Consider the following 17,955-nt stretch of genomic DNA (forward strand, 5'->3'; position numbering starts at 1 on the left):
ACCTCTCGGCAAATCTTGGCTACTTAGTGAATACTGTTGTCCTAAGGCGAAGGTGAATGTTTTAGTTTATTAGTATGCGATATTATGCATCTTATTCAACCCGCGTTTTCTCTTTTGGCACGAGTATCCGTCATGCTCACCAGGGGTTGAATCGCCATGGAAAAGCACATATCCAGATTTTCCTTGCGCTATGTATGGGCTCAGGGACGGAAAGCTCAAATTTCAATGAAACTTTACAAAACGTCACATCAATTAAAAAAAGGCGCACTTGATATTTTGTTTGATATTACTCACTAAGTACTTAGGGGAATTTTCCGCCTTATTTGATGTAAAATGAGCCTATTGGAATCGTCAAGTCATGTTTTTTCGTCATGTCAATCGCCATGTCTATGATCATGCACAGGTGTTTCTATAGAATGAAGAGAATATGTGAGAGATAGCCAACTACCAAGAGGAAAAAACAATTAAACCGTCAATACGACCACAAGCATTATTAGCGCCTCGACACAATACTAGGTGCATGCTGAATAGCAGCCCTTTTTGGCCGCCCTCGCATGTTTGTCATAATTCTTGGCGAGGTTTAACAAGTCCGATGGCAAGCAATTCCTCATCTAGAACATGTTTCTTCTTGGTTTATGACCATGAGCGTATTTTGCGGGCTCGAAATGCTTACATTGCGGCGGCGGTTTTCAACTGCATCACAATGCTTCCCGCCATTGTCTTGAATGTGCTACTGATGATGGGCATGTACCACTCGCCTGCTCTCCGAAAGCCCTCCACGCTACTTCTATACAGCCTATCTGCGTCGGATTTGCTCCTCGGTATGATCGTACAACCAGGGTATGTCGCCAAGAAGGTCGGAAGACTTACTGACAGCTTTAGCCTTTATTGCAAGAGTGGGATTCTAACTTATACCATGGGGGTCCTACTTAACGGTGTTTCGTTTCTGAACCTGACCGCCATCGCGTTCGATCGATTTTTGATCGTGACTTCGAGAATACATTACCAGGAAAAAGTCACAAAACAGCGCGTTATTGCGACTATAGCGTCTATTTGGATATTGATGACAGTTCTTCCCATCATTCAGTTCTGGGTTACAAGAGCAACTGCGTTTATGATTACAGCAACTTTTATCATCTCCTGCATTGTCATAACCACGTTATGCTATGTGCTGTATACGCAAATTAAACCAGCAGAGAATCTCAAAGATATTCGTCAACAGCTCTGAAACCCAAAGAGCGCACAGTACAGCGTGTTACAAGAACTATGCTCATCGTTTTTGTGATATTCCTCCTTTGTAGTACGCCTATGCTTATTGTCTCTGTGACAGGGCCCGTTACTGATAGCGAGTCTGCATCTGTGTGGTCAGCGCATGCTGTTTCTACAGTCATCATTTACTCAAACAGTAGCTTAAATCCTCTCATTTTGTTTTTCAGAATGAGGGAGATCAGAAATGCTGGGAAACAGTTGTGTCAAAATAGGGTTGCCATTTTAGCAAGAGGACAATCATTACCACCGACTTTTAGACAGAACAGAACTCCTAGAACACTTCAGAGCCAGGACAAAGTTTCTATGGGGAGCATATTGGCGGATAAGGTCATATAAAAATAATTTTAGATGATATAGTACCACCAGCGACCTTTGTCCATTGACGCACATCGTAAAACAAAAGGAGGACGCTATATTATAATATGAAACACGAAAAGTTTCAGTGTGTAATTTCCATGACTTGGGACACCACTTATGCTCCAGCTGCTTCTGTTCACCTCAGTCTCCCGCGGACTAGGTCTAGCCTACCCCCGTAAAATAATGAACAGCACAAGCGTGTGACGTGATATGCTCCCAGACCCTGGTCTTTGTGGGCTCTGGTCCTTTAAATGTCTTTCATACGATTGGTCAGAATACGCTCCCATCCTTGTTTCCGCTGTTCACATACTGGTTTGACCTACAAAAAACTTAGGAACGCCTCCCATTGTCTACTCTGGGTTCCAGGTGTTCTCGATCTGCTGAAAACTCGAAAGCGCGACAAACGAATGCCGTGCAGCCAGTAACGTGTAACATCTAAACCATATCCCGCACGCAAACTTTAATCGCTTTTTAATTTAAAGATAATATCATACCTAAATACATCAAAAATGTGAAAACGTTTATCTCCATAAAAATTGTGCCACAGAATACACAGAGGTCAAATACAGTGTCATTTTGTAAACTACTAATTGCAAGCCTATTTAAGATAGAAATTTGCCCTCTACAATACGAAACCAGGGTATCAAATCAGTGGAATATTAAGTACTTGTGTAAGCCCATTCTTATTAGGTCACCCTGAAAAAACAATAAACCATAGCCCGCGTTGCCTTATGGGTAACCCATAATGGAACATGGGTTAACACACATGGGTTCTCAAAGTGCTACCATATATTGGGAATACTGTAATACAGTAGTGCTAAAACTAAAAGTAACTTTTCATTCTTTCTTTCTTGAGTTGCCGTTTAATAATGTCTGCTATACCTGCTGGATTGTGGGATATACTATATTGCCCTAAGCATATTACTGTAAAATAAGGTTTTCACTATGTGTGTGGTCTAACCACAAAAAGGACTCGTTACATAATGGATAATTATACAACCACTTGTCTGCAAGATAAAAAAATAACTGCAGTTTTGCTAGATATAATTATACTGTGGAGAGCACAGCCCTTAGCAGCCAATTTTGATGATAGCCACAATTTAAACATTGTATGCGAAACTACAGTACTAAGCTATCCTGGAACCCATACACTCATTGTATACAATGCATTGTGGGTAGAGTGAGATGACCTTCTCAAGTAATTAACAGAGAATGCTATCTCTCATCCTGTAGTCCCTAGGTCTTCAAGGATGGAATTCAGCCAACAGCACAGTTCAGTGGCATAGTGTCGCATCAATCTGTTTAAGTGCAGGCAGAGCCAGCTTGACCTTGCGCCTGTATGCCGTGTCTCTTGACAGGGGATTCCGTTCTAGGTATACTGTGTGCAACTTGGGACACTTTGCAAGCTCATCCAGATCTTCCCAGTGTTCAAGCTGGTTGTCATTAAACTTTAAAAAAAAAGCAGTCAAAGTATATAAGTTACTCATAGAAACAATAGTTTTTTAAAAGTTGTTACAGGAGCCCTCTTCCTCTAACACTGCACTTTGGTAAATATTTACAGGTAATAGAATACAAATTGAAGTTTAAATTAAGAGAAGGGCAACTGGCCTCTCGAAAATGGCAAATTTAATATAAAACCCTTTCTTTTTTTATTTACCCAGAACTCCTCCAAGTTTAGAAGGTGACCAACATTTGAAATTCTTTTGATCCTGTTTGAAGCCAGGTCAAGAGTATTAAGTTTGGTCTGCAAGGGAATAATTATGATATTAATTAGAAGTGTTGAATAAAATCTAATACAAATAACTTCATTGACATACCAAGCTTTCTAAGCCTTTTATTTCCTCAATACCATTATGGCTGATGTATAACTCTTCCAGGCTCTCTAAATGTTCCAGACCTTTCAACTCAACTATTCTGTTACTCTGAAAAACAAACAGAAAAACATGATGACAACTGATAAAGCCAGGATACTGAAGATAATGTTAACACCAACCATGAGATCTGAACTGGGAAAAAATAAACACCGTGTAATTTTCTTTATCAAGCTGTGTGACCGAAAACAAATAGACTAGCTATCAGATTCAGAAACAATTTTGAATTTTATTGAAATCAAAATTTTCAATAGAGCTTATAAAATTGAACTGAAGAGTTTAATCAATGACATCAATGGAAATTTGTCTTCTTGTCATGTCATCTGACAATAATAATAATAATAATAATAATAATAATAATAATAATAATAATAATAATAATAATAATAATAATAATAATAATAATTTATTAATTTATATTGCGCTTTTTTCATATAATGATCAAAAACAACCAGCCAAGACATGTAATGGCACTTGCAAAAGTAGACAGTCAGAAAAGGAATGAAAAAAATCTTGACCTAGCTCACTGGTGGGTGCCCAAAACATTGACAATGACTTTTCTTTATGCATTATGCAAGCCTCATAGACAAGGTAGATTGGACCTTTACTCTAAGGACGCCTACTCTCTATAAGAAGTCATAATTATAATTTATAAATATAATATAAAAAAGTTCTGATAAAAAAAATGCTCCAAACATTTTCTGGAAGTCTAAATGCACTTAGATTCTCATAAATCTAGCTCACCTGTATGCTAAGAACCTTGAGGCTGCACAGGCCACTCAGATTCTAAAATAGTAAGAATATCTTTTTGAAATATTGTTAAAATATTCTTATAAAATTTTTATATTGTCTTTAAAAATGAACCTTCAGGTTAAAATAAAACTCAACTTTACCTGAAGCTCAGTAATTTTATTTTTTCCAACAAAAAGGCTTTCTAGCTTCGTCAGATGTTCCAATCCCTCCAGAACCTGTAGTACATTTTAAAATATTTTATCATCAACGTTTACATAATTAAATTAAATAGCATATTGATGAATGTTTACTAATGGTTTGGAAGGCACAAACTCACACACACTCTACCCAATGTGTCTATCCAGCTTATAGTATGTGAAGCACATCTGACATGTCTTTTAAATATTATTTGCACTCTACAAATACTAAACATTTATATATTTTTCATCCATATGCACTTCCACAAATGGCTGGCACTCCACTTACCCTAATTTTATTAGCTCCAAGCTCAACCATTGTTAGCTCAGTAAGGTGCTCCAGTCCCTCTATTCTACCAATTTTATTTTGTACCAGGTAAAGCTTCTCCAGTTTTGTAAGTGAATTAAGGTTTTCAATTACTTTTATGACATTAAAGGACAAGTCTAGAATTCTGTGGAGAAAAAAAAAAATACACTGACATTTCTCATTGCGACACTTTCATTACATCCCTCCATATGTAGGGGCTAAAGATTCAAAAGGTTTTAATTGTGAAATGCATGTCATCTGTCAAATCGTACCTTAAATTAACAAGACGGTCTAAATTCTCAATCTTAGAGATCTGATTATCATAAAAATCGAGTTCTTCTAGTGATGTCAACGTTTCGAGGTTTTCAAGTTTCTTGATCTCATTTCTTCTTAAGCACAAGGACTGCAAAGAGAAAATAGAGAGCTCACCTCGTCATAATCAAGAGTGGGCAGAGCATCGGGATGGCATCCACACTCTGATTTTTTTCCAAAGCCTTTTCCTATTTTTGACACTTATTGCATGCTGTCATGAATGGGAGCAATTGTTTCTTATCATTTTTGAGTGTCAATACAATTGCATTACTAAGAAATAAACAATTGCTTAATTGCATCTTGTTTTTTTTTTTAATCCAAACACACGAAAGGTATATGCTCTGGAGAAGGCTAAACTAGTATATCTATCAATCAATTTTATATTACATTGATGCCAAAGACAAATAGAAGAGGTATGACAGGAAAGAGGTATTACAGAAAAAAACATAACCACTCTCCCTAAAAAAAGAGAAAGTTTTCAACACCCAAAAAAATGAAGATGCAAAAACTACAAAAGAAACCCAAAGAAATGCATCTGAACCCCTCAAGTTAAATCAGGGCCGTAGCAAGGGGTGGGGCACTGGGGGCACATGCCCCCAAAATATTTTCAAAAATTATAAGGAAATGACGAGTTGGGGCATGGCTGTGCCCCCCATTGTTTTCTTAATGTTTCTGTATTGTGCCTCAAGTATTCAAAGCCTGCTACAGCTATGTAAATATGTGACTACTGGCCCTGGATGTGCACATATCATTCTTAATAAAATATAACCTTACTTTTATTATTTCACTCACCTTGACACATCGAAGCCTTTCAAAATTCTGTATCTTATCTATTCTGCCATGAGTCAAATCCACATCCTAGAAAAAAAAAACATGTTAAATTATGTAATTGTTTTATTATTCTTTTGCAAACTAAGGCCTTGTCAACCCTAACGTAATCGAATTAAGGTCAACATTTTCAAGGCCATTTATATGGTGAAACTAGTTGTAAATGAGTAATACTTACGTTTATACTGTACTTAAGCTTACTTAAGATTTTATTTTTATTTTTTACTTTGCAGAAAATAAACGACGTTACACAACCAAATAACTAAAAAATTGGCAATCTTCGTAGATGATTTTAACAAACGAAACATGAATTCGAATGATTTCAGGGCATTTTAAACAGATCATAAAGGATATCTTCTCAGTCAATAAAACGTCGTTTGAAACACACACCACTCAAAATATTAACAAGAGTTAATTTCGTTGTAGACAAATACCTCTGTTTCTGGATCAAGATTAACAATGCGAACTTCTGCTGAATCTGGAGAAATTATGGAAATGCAACATGAATTTAACTAGATGGTTCAAAGGATCAGTGCAAATACTAGCTCCTCAAGCAAATACCTTCTTCCATGACAGAGGAGTCGCTCACCATCTCTTGATCCGCCATTTTACCACAGTTGACACCACTAGAACCCAGTCTGCCACGGATGCAGCCGCCTATCAACATGTCCAGCGGGCTTAGTGTGAAAAAGAAAGAAAATGCCAAACGTCTTTCACCAGAAAAATGTCCGAGAATACACCTTTGCCAATCCCTGAAAGAGCAATTTATGGTTTTGTGCTGTATTTAGGTACTTACTTAGGGTTCGGTGAGTGTAAATTTGCATTTAGACGTTCTTTGATGTGGTGGTCTAGTTTCATGGCATCTATATGTTGACGTTCCTTCCTCATTTCGTTAGCTTTGTACCTTGTGTGGGCATTTGTACGCGAAGAGTGGCTTCAAAGTATCGGTATTACATACCTTCCACAGCGGTAAGTAGGTTGTTATTAGTCTGACAGCTGAACCATCAAAACCACAGGAAACCCAAGCTTGCATCTGTATTTATACACTATCCTTTCTTCCTACAACCCCCCCCCCCCCCCCCTTCCCCTCGCTCCCTACATCATGTCCATATCTTGTCAAAAATTATATCCTAATTTATTTTTATATAGGTACTGGCTTGTAGCTGGACCTGTGTATTTGCTGGTTGCTTTTTTGATTGTGGTGTGGTTCTATTTTGCTCATTATCTGAAATCTACCCCATCACTGGACTCAATAAATACTATAGCAGGTAACCCCCAAATTTACCATTGACATACAGACAGATGGACAGACAGACACAGATTAGACATGTACTGCAAACAACAGAAAAACAGGTAGATGGGCTAAGCTAGCAGAGTATAAACTTCGAAAGCTGTCCTCTTGCCATATACCGACAGAAAACTATGTTTGATTGCCTGACTATTACTTATATCATTTGTTTAAATTCTTTTGTTTGAATGATTGATTTTCCACCATTTTAATATATTTGGCACCACTAGAAGCCAGTTAACTATAAATGCAAAAAACTAGATGATTTTTGATTACCTGATTATAACTTCTCTGATTTGTTCAAATTCTATATTAGATGAGCACTCTAGATTTCTTGTGGATCAAGAAATGACAGACTCCAGTATGCCTCCACTTGCTGACATACCAATATACCAAGTCAACAAAAAATTGTATTTATTGGATAATTATTGAAACAGTCTGCAGTTGAGCAACAGACCCTAGTCATAGGCAACATCAACCTTTTAAGGAGAGGCAACCCTACTTGGCAAGGGTAACACACACAATGCCAAATGTCAGGCAGCTCTACTTGGCAAGGGTAACATAAGCCTGTTAAGGAGGGCAACCCTATACTTGGCAAGGGTAGCATAGGCCTTTTAAAGAGAGGCAACACTACTTGGCAAGGGTAGCCTGTTACTCCTATTTCTGCCATAAGTACATCAACTGGAGACAACAGAAATCTAATAAACAAAGATGTGTTTAACTTGACTTGTGTCATATGGCAAATGGTTGACTTCATGTGTGAATGAAAATGCTTGACCTCAATCCCTCCCCCCCCCCCCCCAAAAAAAAAAAAAAAGAAATGACAACAACCAAGGTTGGAGACCAACGGCTTCTACAAAATACTTCTTTTTCCACATATCTCTTGTTATATGAAAAAAGGACTGATAGAGAAATTACAAAAGCAGACTAAGAAATGCATGTTTTATTCTCATATACCATAATAGCAAAGTATGTTTCATCTATTACATCAATTACTTACAATTACTTAATCAATTTATTAATGTCAAATGAGTCTAACAAAGAAAAGAAACCACAAGGTAACCAAAACAACAACACTTAGAACTTTGCACTAGATCCTCGTAAAACTGCAGAATTAAATGCAAGTACACGATGGAATGTGTAGATGCATTTATACTGGCAGTACTTTAACCAGGAATAACATTGCAAGGAATGCAATGAAATGTTATAGTAAATCAATTCTAATATTGAGAATACAAACTCTAAGCTGATCCTTTCAAGGTCTCAGTACAGTTAGCACTCCCCTAATCAGTGTGCCTACAAACTTGAAGATCCAGTGATTGTTATCCACTGGACATTGTAAAGGCCACCTCTGTTTTGATTTTCACTTACTAAGGAAACAATTTGCACTGAAAATATGTGCATGGAGTCTTTACTTCTGGCGGTTCTTGAGCGTTTGGAATAGTTCTGCTTGCATTCTCTTCTGATCATTTTGACTAGCAAGACTATTTACACTCCTACCAAAAAAATAAACAATCATTATCTGATAGAACAGGGAAACAAAACATATAGAACACCTATATACTGTAAGAAAGAATAAACCAGAGCTGTAACAAAGTATTTCCTAGTTTATATTATACAGGGCAAGATTACTCAAGCTGATAGGGCACTGCAAGAGAATTGAGTATGGGCCAATCCAAAAAGGTAACCAATACTTTGGATTGGCAGACACCATCAAAACTTGCAATGCTCAAGGATGCCTTTTTTAAATAAATCCATAAGTATCACAAAACCTACCTCAGAGAATTTACAATGTCCCTTGTTTTTCCAAAGTAAATTTCATTCAATGTGTTCCTCATCTTGTTTTCCATGTCCTGGAAAAAGTGCAGGAAAAACAATAAGGCTCATCAAAAGACATGATGTAAGATGTGTTAATTCAGACCCTCACCTCCACCATCTTGCCAATGTTAGCAATGTGGGGGCTAGCATCACTGACGGGACTATCAACCTCCACCTTAAAATAATAAAAAAAATGTTTATTTAAAGGTTGTTATATTATTAACGGTAACAGTAGCACTCTTAGTAGCATAACTGTATGCCAAATGTAATAAATACTGGGCACCATTATGAAGAAAATGGGGAAAAGCCATAGAAAATGTAGGATATGGGGAGAATGTACTTCAAACGGTGAATGCCTGGTAAAAGAAGTGCTTTACTCTGCATACTGGTTTACTGGTGAATAATCAGCACTAAGAGCTTAATGCCATGAAGCACATGGAAACATGCGCCTGACACAATATAGCTTCATGGCAGCAATTGAACATCAATGATGGGAATACACATGTATTTTCATACAATTGAAGTAAGTAAATCATGAAGTTTACTGTGTGTTTACTGTATGCATGCTACTGTGGCTCAATGTTCTTGTCAGATAATCCAAAAAGGTTGCATGAATTCCACTAATCAACCAGCGTCGATTTGAAAGCTTCAGTGGGATATGATAATTTCATGGTAGCAGGCTAACTTTTCAAAACCTTGTAGGTATGGTAACATGCATCATGTTCTGGCTAAAAGGGCTCAATAAAAAAGAGATATAAATACATGCTGGTTTTATTTTTTACCTGTCTTGTCAGGCTTCCACCCAGATTCATAATGCCCGATCCAACTTTGTTAGTCTGTGGAGCATGCAACAATATTAGAGCCCTTCTCTATTTTTTTAAAAAAAACAACTTTATTATGCTTGTGACATAATGTGATATAATAATATTAACAAAAATCAACACACACAAAAGGAAGAAAAAAAAAACAGGAATAATCCAAAAAGGTGAAATGAAAAGGAGAGATTAAATGTGAGGCACCTCCCTTTGAATCCAAAAACGTTGTACTGGTGTGGTTGAATAAGCACCTTCTAAGAAGGGGTTGGCCTAGCTGGCACTTAGCCGGAGTGCTCTACTTTGTCTCATGATACAATGAGACTGAGTGGCTGCATCCATAACATCAGTGACAAAAGGCACTTCTTTCATACAACACAACTTTCATCAGAAGTAAAAATCATTACCTGGAGCCATAACATGGCAGTTGAGGTAAGCTTGTAATGGGCTTGTCTACCGCTGCTTTTCTCCTGCAAGATTTGGATATCTTTAGATCAAAGATAACATTATATCTAAATGAACACAATATACTATTCTTTTAAAATATATTAGAACTTGCATATAAGTGACAAGTGAGGAGCTACAAGTTATGTGTAGGACACAATCGGCAGAGGTTTCTTCTGCTAACACAAACAAATGAGAGCTTGAAAGAACTGTGACGCAACACAGACAAGTGGACTAATAGAAACAAACAGGAAAGCCCTGCTAGCAGGGTAGTAGGACTTTGTCTGTTATATGCAAATAAGGGACTCTGGTTAAGCCATAAAATCAGCATTTTACAGCATGGTCCTGCCAAAAAAAGCAAGATAAATGTTTCTTTAACAAAAAATCCAAGACAATAAGCTTTTTTTTTCCTGCACCCTGTCAGAACCACTGCTCATAGTGTGTATCTTGTATGCAATTTGCACATTATTTCAGGTTTTACCTGGACTTCCACAACATGAATGGAATCCCAGCATCCTTTAATTTTCCTGGATCCATCGCCGGCTACCAGATCAAATGACATTCAGTTATGAAGCCAATGGACAAATGCTACTGAATGCATAAAAATAGAGACAGATATTGTCATGTAACAAAAGAAAAGAGCATGATACCTTTCTTGATAAGTATAACACCAGCAAAACCATGATCTAGATCCCAAAGATAAACCGATGAGACGCCTCCTTCAAAGTACCTGAAAATCAACAATAGAACAAAAGGTTACCATATTAACCTATGCAAACATTTTTAACTTTAAAAATGAAGGTCAAAATAAGGTCTTTTACAAATGGAGATTACAGATCCTACAATACAGATCCTAAAAGTTTACACATGAATCATGAAAAAAAGCCATGGATTCTGAAGAAATTATATGTAAGCATGTAAAGTATTTGATATTTTTATGGGAAGGGAATTTCAATTTTTTTTAGGTGACATTTTTTTCATCCTTTTTTGGGGAGGAGGGTTGGCAGGCATGAAGTTTTAGCTTTGTCAGGCACCACGTATGAAGTCAAGTACAGTACCCCCCCAAAAAAAAAATTTTTTGTACATTGTTAAATACGGAAGTTAGGAAAATATATCCCCTGAGATAACCAAACATACAACTTACATTTCTCTATACTGGTCAAAAGCAGAGTTAGCATCAATCTCTAGTTTGCGTAGTCTGTCTGATGGAACTGCACCATCATCCAAGGGTGGGTCGTAGGTGTTACTCCATGGCGACCTGCAAAAACATGGCGTTTAGTATATTCTTAGCCATAAACTCTGGCATTAGCTCTGAACTTGCATACACATATCAGGGACGAATCAACAATGCATAAAACATGACTAAGCAAGCGTACATTAGTGGATTTTGACACCCATGTGTTTCTTCCAAAATTTCAGTCCAAAGAGGGAACACCAGTCCCCCTTAACTAGGTTAGGTATGTAACAGCAAATGGACAGGTAGCTTGAGTTAAAACATAACCTGTATGAGTCCCCATCTCTGTTGTAATCACAAAGCAAGTAATCTTTGCCAGTTTGCTTGTCTCGTGCAATTTTCAATGGTTGATCCACAGATGAGAGAAGATCCTCACACAAGGAGGGCACCTGGCACCAACAGAAACACATTTATCAGGCACATTCTTGTATCAAGGGTTTAATTCATGTATATATCCTGCTTAACAAATTACACCAGGTGTATTAGCTTGAATGAGTTTGGACATTTGATTCAATCAAATTTAGATAAAAATATAATTAAATGACTTTACTCTGAAATGTTCTGTAATTAAACAATTCATACCCAATTATTTTTCAAGCAAATAAAGCATAGTATTTTATCAACTTTTTTTCTAGTCTGGACTGGGACTTGGAGTACCATCCATTCTTCATATTGACTGGACTGTATTCTTCCAGGTACTTTCTAGTGTAACTTCTGAACTTAGCAACTCTTCTAAACTCCTAATCTGGAATAGGCCCAGAACTTTGAGGAAGTACACTCTCAACAATACTTACCTCAAACACAAAGAGAAGGGACAGATCTCCATCTCAAAACTTTTCTAGTGAAATGCCATACACAATCAAATCCATTTTAAGGCATTCGATTGCCTAACAAACCAAGATTTCATTATAATAACTTGTTTAAAATTTGTGCTTATCCCATCATAACATCAAAGGCTCAGTATATTTTTTGGTTTCCATTGCTTGTCAAAATATCATATGAAAATAACTGCATAACATTCTCTTGATCTCAAAATCGTACCATCGTAAATACTCATGCAATCAAGTATCACTTTGTGGAAGAAATAAGCCTTACAAAACAAGGATTACCCAAAACACAGTTCAGAACAAAAACAAACCCTTGTTCATAAATGATCGAATGAAGAGAAATCAAATGAATTTACCATATTCAGTATCAATTAATCAAAGCGGGTGTAGGAATCTCTAGCCAGCCTTTTTTCATTCCATTATACAAGTTAAAATAGAAAGTAATCACCCTAACCTATCACCACAATAGTTGTCATCCAAGGCACAAACTCACCAAATCAATCAGATCGCTAAGGTTTTTCTCGATCTGTTGAGGAGGCAAGCGCCGCATGAGATCCAAAGCACAATCCAGTTGTCTTTCAGTCTGTTGAAGAGAACAATACATCCAGTTCGAGAAGTGCTTTCACAAAATTCCGTATAAAATGAATCATAGAGATCACAGACGTATAGGATCAAGGAATGAAGAAAGAGAGGTGAAATTGGAAGCCGCTGATGGTTAACGAATATTTTAATGTTATTTAAAGTCGCGGCTATAATTGTGCAAATACAGAAATTATATATAAACCTAGAATATAAGGTCAAAATCATCCGGTTGTATGCACCATTATAGAATAAAAACCTTAAACAGGAGCAAACGAAAAAAGGAAGGAATGCATACTTTCCGGGTGCATATCTAAGTCTAGGATAAAAGTGCTGCTGAAATTATCTCTCATAAACCCCAAAAAAATACATGGACTTGACACTTACCATGGTTAAGGTGGAGATGAGGTATAGTCTTCAAAATTAGGAGGGAATATCAATATAAATGACCTAATTTTCAGCTATAAAATACACTTTCAAGTTTCGCCGGAAACGCCACAAACTTCCAAGATGGCCGCCGTGCAGGACCCACCACGGAACATGAACGAACCAATCAAAACACACCTAACCATATATGGTAATGTTGACCCGATGAACCAAAAGATGGCGCCGTGACTGGTGTCGGGGGAGGGGTGGAAACGCCTTTTCTATATGGATGGATCCTGTTTAATTTTTGTGCGAGACAAGGAAGTTCACTTATTTGTTTCTACGCTTTTCTTGTATTTTTTTTAAACACCTCTTCAAGGAGAATCTATGATTCTCCTCCCCCATCGGTTACAGGAGGCAAAATGGCGAGTAATATCAGATTTGGCGGAACTTCAGCACTTTTGTTACTTGTGTTCTTTTAAATTTCCGTCTTTCTCGTAGGGAAATACACAACCATTTTAGATGCCAACAGTTGGAACAAGGTTGAATATCAAAATAGTAAAGAAATGCATCTAATTACCTCAACTTTACCGAGCTCTTTGACGCCAGCAGCCCCCATACTGGTGCTGTGGTGATCAGCCTTTCTGGACTTTCACGGATAGCGTTTTAAGTAAAGTATCCGAATCAGGTCATTGTCGCCGACAGCCAACTACATCTTCTCATATCATCTTCTTCATATCACCACAAGTAACAGCGCTACATTCGAGTGAGTAAAATTCTTTCACTTTCGAACACAATTTCTCTTCTGCGCGCCGGAAGTAACGTTGATTTGTTTTGTAGATTTTGTAGGTAGTACTTATTATTGTAATGATGATAATGACAATATTGGACTCAAGCTCGAAATAGGGAAAACAAGACAACACATAAACGAACCGGCAAACAATGGGAGACACTGGAAAAAAAACGCAAGCGCAACAGTGACGAATCTGAAAAGTGTACGAGCCAGATGAATTCAAAAACGGTGATGAACGCAAACAAGCGCGACACAGCCATAGCTAACAACATTGTTATGAAAACGCGTATGACATCAGTGCACCAGGAGCGCAAGTGCGTTTTAACAGGGAAAATAAAGATGTAGACAGCAATAAAACTTGCAAAATAGCAATAACATTTGTTGCGGATTTAGCTTTTCGCTAAAGGGGGGTTGGCTCAGTCACAAAGGGGGTAGGGGTATTTTTTTGTTACAAATGGGTTTACGGGCAGCCCAAAGGGGGGTTTAAACCCCCTCCTAGATCCGCAACTGAAAATTATGGACTGAGGGGACGAGCGCGACACAAATGTGAGCGAGGAGCAGGTCAACTAAAACAAAAGAGTAGCATGTACACTTGCGCCAAGTCGCTCTCTTTGATTTTCCCTGATAGGAGCGCGCGGGTGGGTATTTTCCTCGAAAATCAAAAATCAGTAAAATAAAAAATAAAATAAAAAAACAGGCGCGCGGAGAGGTTGTACAGCAGAAGCAAATTTCTAAAAAGCTGGTCAGCGGACATTGAGAAAGTCTAAGTAGCATGGGTTACATAAAAATATAAGCAGGCATATTTACAGCTGTATACGAAAACAGGTCAAAATATTTGGAGTATGTACGTTAACTATGAGCCGCAAGTTTGCATTCTGTTATTTGAGGCGACAGCTCTTTTTTTTCGTAAAAAGCACAGAATTTTTGCTGTTATTGATCCGATCCGTGCCTGATAAGGGCGATACAAGAACAAGTTCCGCGCCTGGTCGGGGTGACTGGGATAAGAAGAGGCGCCGTCATAATTTTAAGGTTAGGGTATGTACAAAGCGCAAGGGCGCGTAGAAAGGATTTGTTAAGGGTTGATGCGCAGGGGTACATATGCAGAATTTCTAAAGAAAGAGTGCTTTTTGGTGGTTAAGGGACCTGGTCGCACCTCACACAACGAGCACAAGTGCAGCTTAGACATTGCTAGCTCAACACAAGTGTGAACTTGCAGAGAGCAAGCCCAAAAAAACTATATGGATAGAAAAATGGTGCTAGTTTAACACAAATGAGAACCGGAAATAATGTTAGCTCAGCACAGAAGAGTGAACTGAAAGAGAGCAAGCCCAGCACAGATATGAATCGGAAAAGAGAGCTACTGTAGCGTACCATGAGATTAAACAAAATATGTGTAAACTTGGTGAATTCTAGCCGGCATCTTGAAAATTTTCCAGACAAAAAAAAACATGCCACTAAGGAAGGCACATTTACTACTAACAGCTAGAATTTTGTCACAATAAAATCAACATTGTGATCTCTGTTCTACATATGTCTTCAGCTAATGCCATTCTCTTCACAGTAGTTGTATAGTTCACTGAGAAGAGGAGTCGGCAATGGAAGTCTGTTGATGTTCTCAAGAGAAACCAGTTCATAGATGACCTGTTTGCAGTATTCTTCAAGGGAATAAACTAGAAATTAATGAATGTAAAATGAATTAAAATTCAATAACTTTCTGAAAGAAGAGACTATCCCAAAAATATGTACTTGCCATATGGCAGAGGGGAGGGGTATGTGGTAGGGGACTAAGGGATACCCCCCCCCCCCTATACAACATACATACATAATTCTCTGTAATTCAGCTCTCCTCCTAATTAACCCCTCTACTGACATGTGTTGCATGGCTAACAAATAGTGCATGTAGGATAAAAAATATCTTAGACATTGCAATCTTATCTTCTATATTATCATTTTCATTAAATAAAAATCCCCTTACCCCATGCCTCTCTTGTGAAGGATTTTTAGAGGGTAGTTGGCCTATATACACTTCTTATTCTTCTTGACCACCCTCTTAGCCTGGATGTTAGCCTGTTCATCCCCTGCCCCTACCCCTCCCCCCTTCCATCAAATTCTGGCTTTATATATGCAGTCTCTTATAAAAGGAAAAAAGCTAGTCCTCCTGTGATGCCATTTTTTAATCATGGGTCTGGCACAGCACTTTTTAAGAATGAATATGGCAGGTTTTTTTTTTTTTTTTTTTGCATATTGTAATATATGGTGGTCATAATATCACTACTCTGGCAGCAGAGCCTCATGCATTGTTAAAAAGCCAAGATATGCGAGATCTTCTTAAGTTAGCTATTAAGTTTGAGGCTCTGGAACCATGGAAAGTATAACATTGCCAACTCCCACCTGGTTTTGTTATGATGACTTCTGATCGAACAGCAAGAGCTCGTCCCTCTCTGTATTGAACGCTCTTTACCTCTGGTTCAACAGGAAAGTATATACTTCTAAAGTTTATCAACATGTCTCTTCCATTTTGCTTGTCTCTAGCCTTCCATGGATGCGTAACGTAGGTGTTCATTGACACTGCTTGAGAAATGGCCAACTCTCCCTTCACAACTTCACGGCCATTGTAATCCAGCCATACAAGCTCAATGGGTCGTCCAGTTCTATTTTTAAAACACAGAGGTGATACGGATAAGCAGTGTAGAGATCGAGGTGAATCAGCGTTGGATTTTCCCGTATTTTCTGACATAATGTTCGCTTATTTTTCCAAGCGCTTTTTTTAAGTCCATGTTGTTTACGGGAGCAATTTCCCACGGACGTAGATTGTGGCCGAGTCACAGTCGAAAACTTCCGAATAAACATCTTCGGAATCGAGCATCATAAAAGAAGATGGCGGCCATATGACAAAAGGTCGACATTAGATAACATCGGGTGAGGTAGTCCGAACAATTTCCGAAACCCGAACATTTGAGTGACGTCATGTCGTCATCGAAAAATCAATATGGCTGCCGAGTTTGTTTCTATCAGAGACCGAGGAAGTTTCTACGACCAAAATACCATGCAATTCACCATCACGATGGTCCGAAAGATGAACGATTTGATTTATTTGACATAGTTATTCCAGTTTGTTAGATGTTACTTGAGTTCTGGGCTATTTACAACCTACGCGGATTTTTCTTCCTACCTCAGCCGATGCTATGCTACCATCGGGTGAGGTATTGTTTAATTTTTAGGCCGTTTCACAAGCCACAGAATGGTAAATAAACATGATACTGACAAATGTGGTGTGTATATTGGGTACCTATTTGTTTGATGTCTAGTATCGTTGGAATTTTATTAAATAAATCATAAACACACGTGTATTTGCTTTCCGACCTCAGCCGATGCTATGCTATCATCGGGTGAGGTAAATCGATTCTATTGTTTATAATTTGTATGGCATTTCATGTGCCACAGAATGGTAAATAAAAATTATACCTATATTATGTGGTATGTATATTTGTACCTATATGTTTGATGTCTAGAATCGTTGGAATTTAAATGAATAAATCTGATCATAAGCACGCGTTTTTGCTTCATTTTCGACCTCAGCCGATGCTATCATCGGGTGAGGTATTGTTTAATTTTTAGGGCGTTCCATATGCTACAGAGTGGTGAATAAAATTATACCGATATTATATGGTATGTATATTTGTGGCTATCTTTTGTTTGATGTCTAGAATTGTTGGAATTTTATAAAATAAATCATCTGCACTAGCAAGTGACCGGAAGTGATATAGTTAATCTAAAACCAGGAAGTAAAGTCGCATCTAATAAGTTATAAGTTATGCCATCCCGCTGACCTGCAAAGTTTAAACAGTGGCGCGAAAATTTGACGAGATGAGGAGAGCGAAAATATGAAGAATCACGAAGAACACAAATATCAACATGATT

At 37.7% G+C, this 17,955-nt stretch overlaps 5 protein-coding genes and 1 long non-coding RNA gene across 7 annotated transcripts; 3 read left to right on the forward strand and 3 right to left on the reverse strand.

The window, feature by feature from the left end:
* The first annotated feature begins 61 nt into the window (after positions 1 to 61).
* LOC5516965 (dopamine receptor 4-like) lies at positions 62 to 1,443 on the forward strand. The gene has a single exon (XM_048724811.1). The coding sequence runs from the start codon at positions 521 to 523 to the stop codon at positions 1,226 to 1,228; it is 708 nt and encodes a 235-aa protein (XP_048580768.1). The 5' UTR covers positions 62 to 520; the 3' UTR covers positions 1,229 to 1,443.
* Positions 1,444 to 2,071: 628 nt separating this feature from the next.
* Positions 2,072 to 6,854, reverse strand: LOC5516957 (protein phosphatase 1 regulatory subunit 7). Of its 2 annotated transcripts, none has more exons than XM_048724809.1 (11): positions 6,670 to 6,854; positions 6,435 to 6,550; positions 6,308 to 6,351; positions 5,838 to 5,903; positions 5,006 to 5,136; positions 4,716 to 4,878; positions 4,391 to 4,465; positions 4,242 to 4,283; positions 3,444 to 3,548; positions 3,284 to 3,370; positions 2,072 to 3,074 (listed from the first exon to the last, which is right to left on the reverse strand). In XM_048724809.1, exons 1-11 carry the CDS (start codon positions 6,759 to 6,761, stop codon positions 2,901 to 2,903), a joined length of 1,095 nt encoding a protein of 364 aa, XP_048580766.1. In that variant the 5' UTR covers positions 6,762 to 6,854; the 3' UTR covers positions 2,072 to 2,900. The 2 variants fall into 2 exon arrangements, with proteins under 2 accessions (XP_048580766.1, XP_048580767.1); XM_048724810.1 differs by having other exon boundaries at positions 6,435 to 6,530; positions 6,670 to 6,712.
* LOC5516970 (phosphatidylinositol N-acetylglucosaminyltransferase subunit P) lies at positions 6,522 to 7,882 on the forward strand. The gene is made up of 4 exons (XM_001637019.3): positions 6,522 to 6,679; positions 6,770 to 6,842; positions 7,023 to 7,141; positions 7,478 to 7,882. The coding sequence occupies exons 1-4, from the start codon at positions 6,598 to 6,600 to the stop codon at positions 7,591 to 7,593; spliced, it is 390 nt and encodes a 129-aa protein (XP_001637069.2). The 5' UTR covers positions 6,522 to 6,597; the 3' UTR covers positions 7,594 to 7,882.
* Positions 7,883 to 8,089: 207 nt separating this feature from the next.
* Positions 8,090 to 13,424, reverse strand: LOC5516969 (F-actin-capping protein subunit beta isoforms 1 and 2). Its single transcript, XM_001636949.3, has 11 exons — positions 13,263 to 13,424; positions 12,790 to 12,879; positions 11,737 to 11,858; positions 11,380 to 11,493; positions 10,886 to 10,965; positions 10,717 to 10,778; positions 10,199 to 10,261; positions 9,762 to 9,815; positions 9,089 to 9,154; positions 8,938 to 9,014; positions 8,090 to 8,657 (listed from the first exon to the last, which is right to left on the reverse strand). The coding sequence occupies exons 1-11, from the start codon at positions 13,263 to 13,265 to the stop codon at positions 8,573 to 8,575; spliced, it is 816 nt and encodes a 271-aa protein (XP_001636999.1). The 5' UTR covers positions 13,266 to 13,424; the 3' UTR covers positions 8,090 to 8,572.
* Positions 13,425 to 13,466: 42 nt separating this feature from the next.
* On the forward strand, positions 13,467 to 14,635 carry LOC116621127. The gene is made up of 2 exons (XR_004297330.2): positions 13,467 to 14,007; positions 14,082 to 14,635. It is a non-coding gene; the product is annotated as an uncharacterized LOC116621127 (long non-coding RNA).
* An 854-nt stretch (positions 14,636 to 15,489) lies between these two features.
* LOC116621125 (von Hippel-Lindau tumor suppressor homolog) lies at positions 15,490 to 16,944 on the reverse strand. Its single transcript, XM_032387089.2, has 2 exons — positions 16,426 to 16,944; positions 15,490 to 15,704 (listed from the first exon to the last, which is right to left on the reverse strand). Exons 1-2 carry the CDS (start codon positions 16,769 to 16,771, stop codon positions 15,571 to 15,573), a joined length of 480 nt encoding a protein of 159 aa, XP_032242980.1. The 5' UTR covers positions 16,772 to 16,944; the 3' UTR covers positions 15,490 to 15,570.
* Positions 16,945 to 17,955: the final 1,011 nt, after the last annotated feature.

The sequence above is a fragment of the Nematostella vectensis genome, chromosome 3 (assembly GCF_932526225.1).
Source record: "Nematostella vectensis chromosome 3, jaNemVect1.1, whole genome shotgun sequence".
NCBI lineage: Eukaryota > Metazoa > Cnidaria > Anthozoa > Actiniaria > Edwardsiidae > Nematostella > Nematostella vectensis.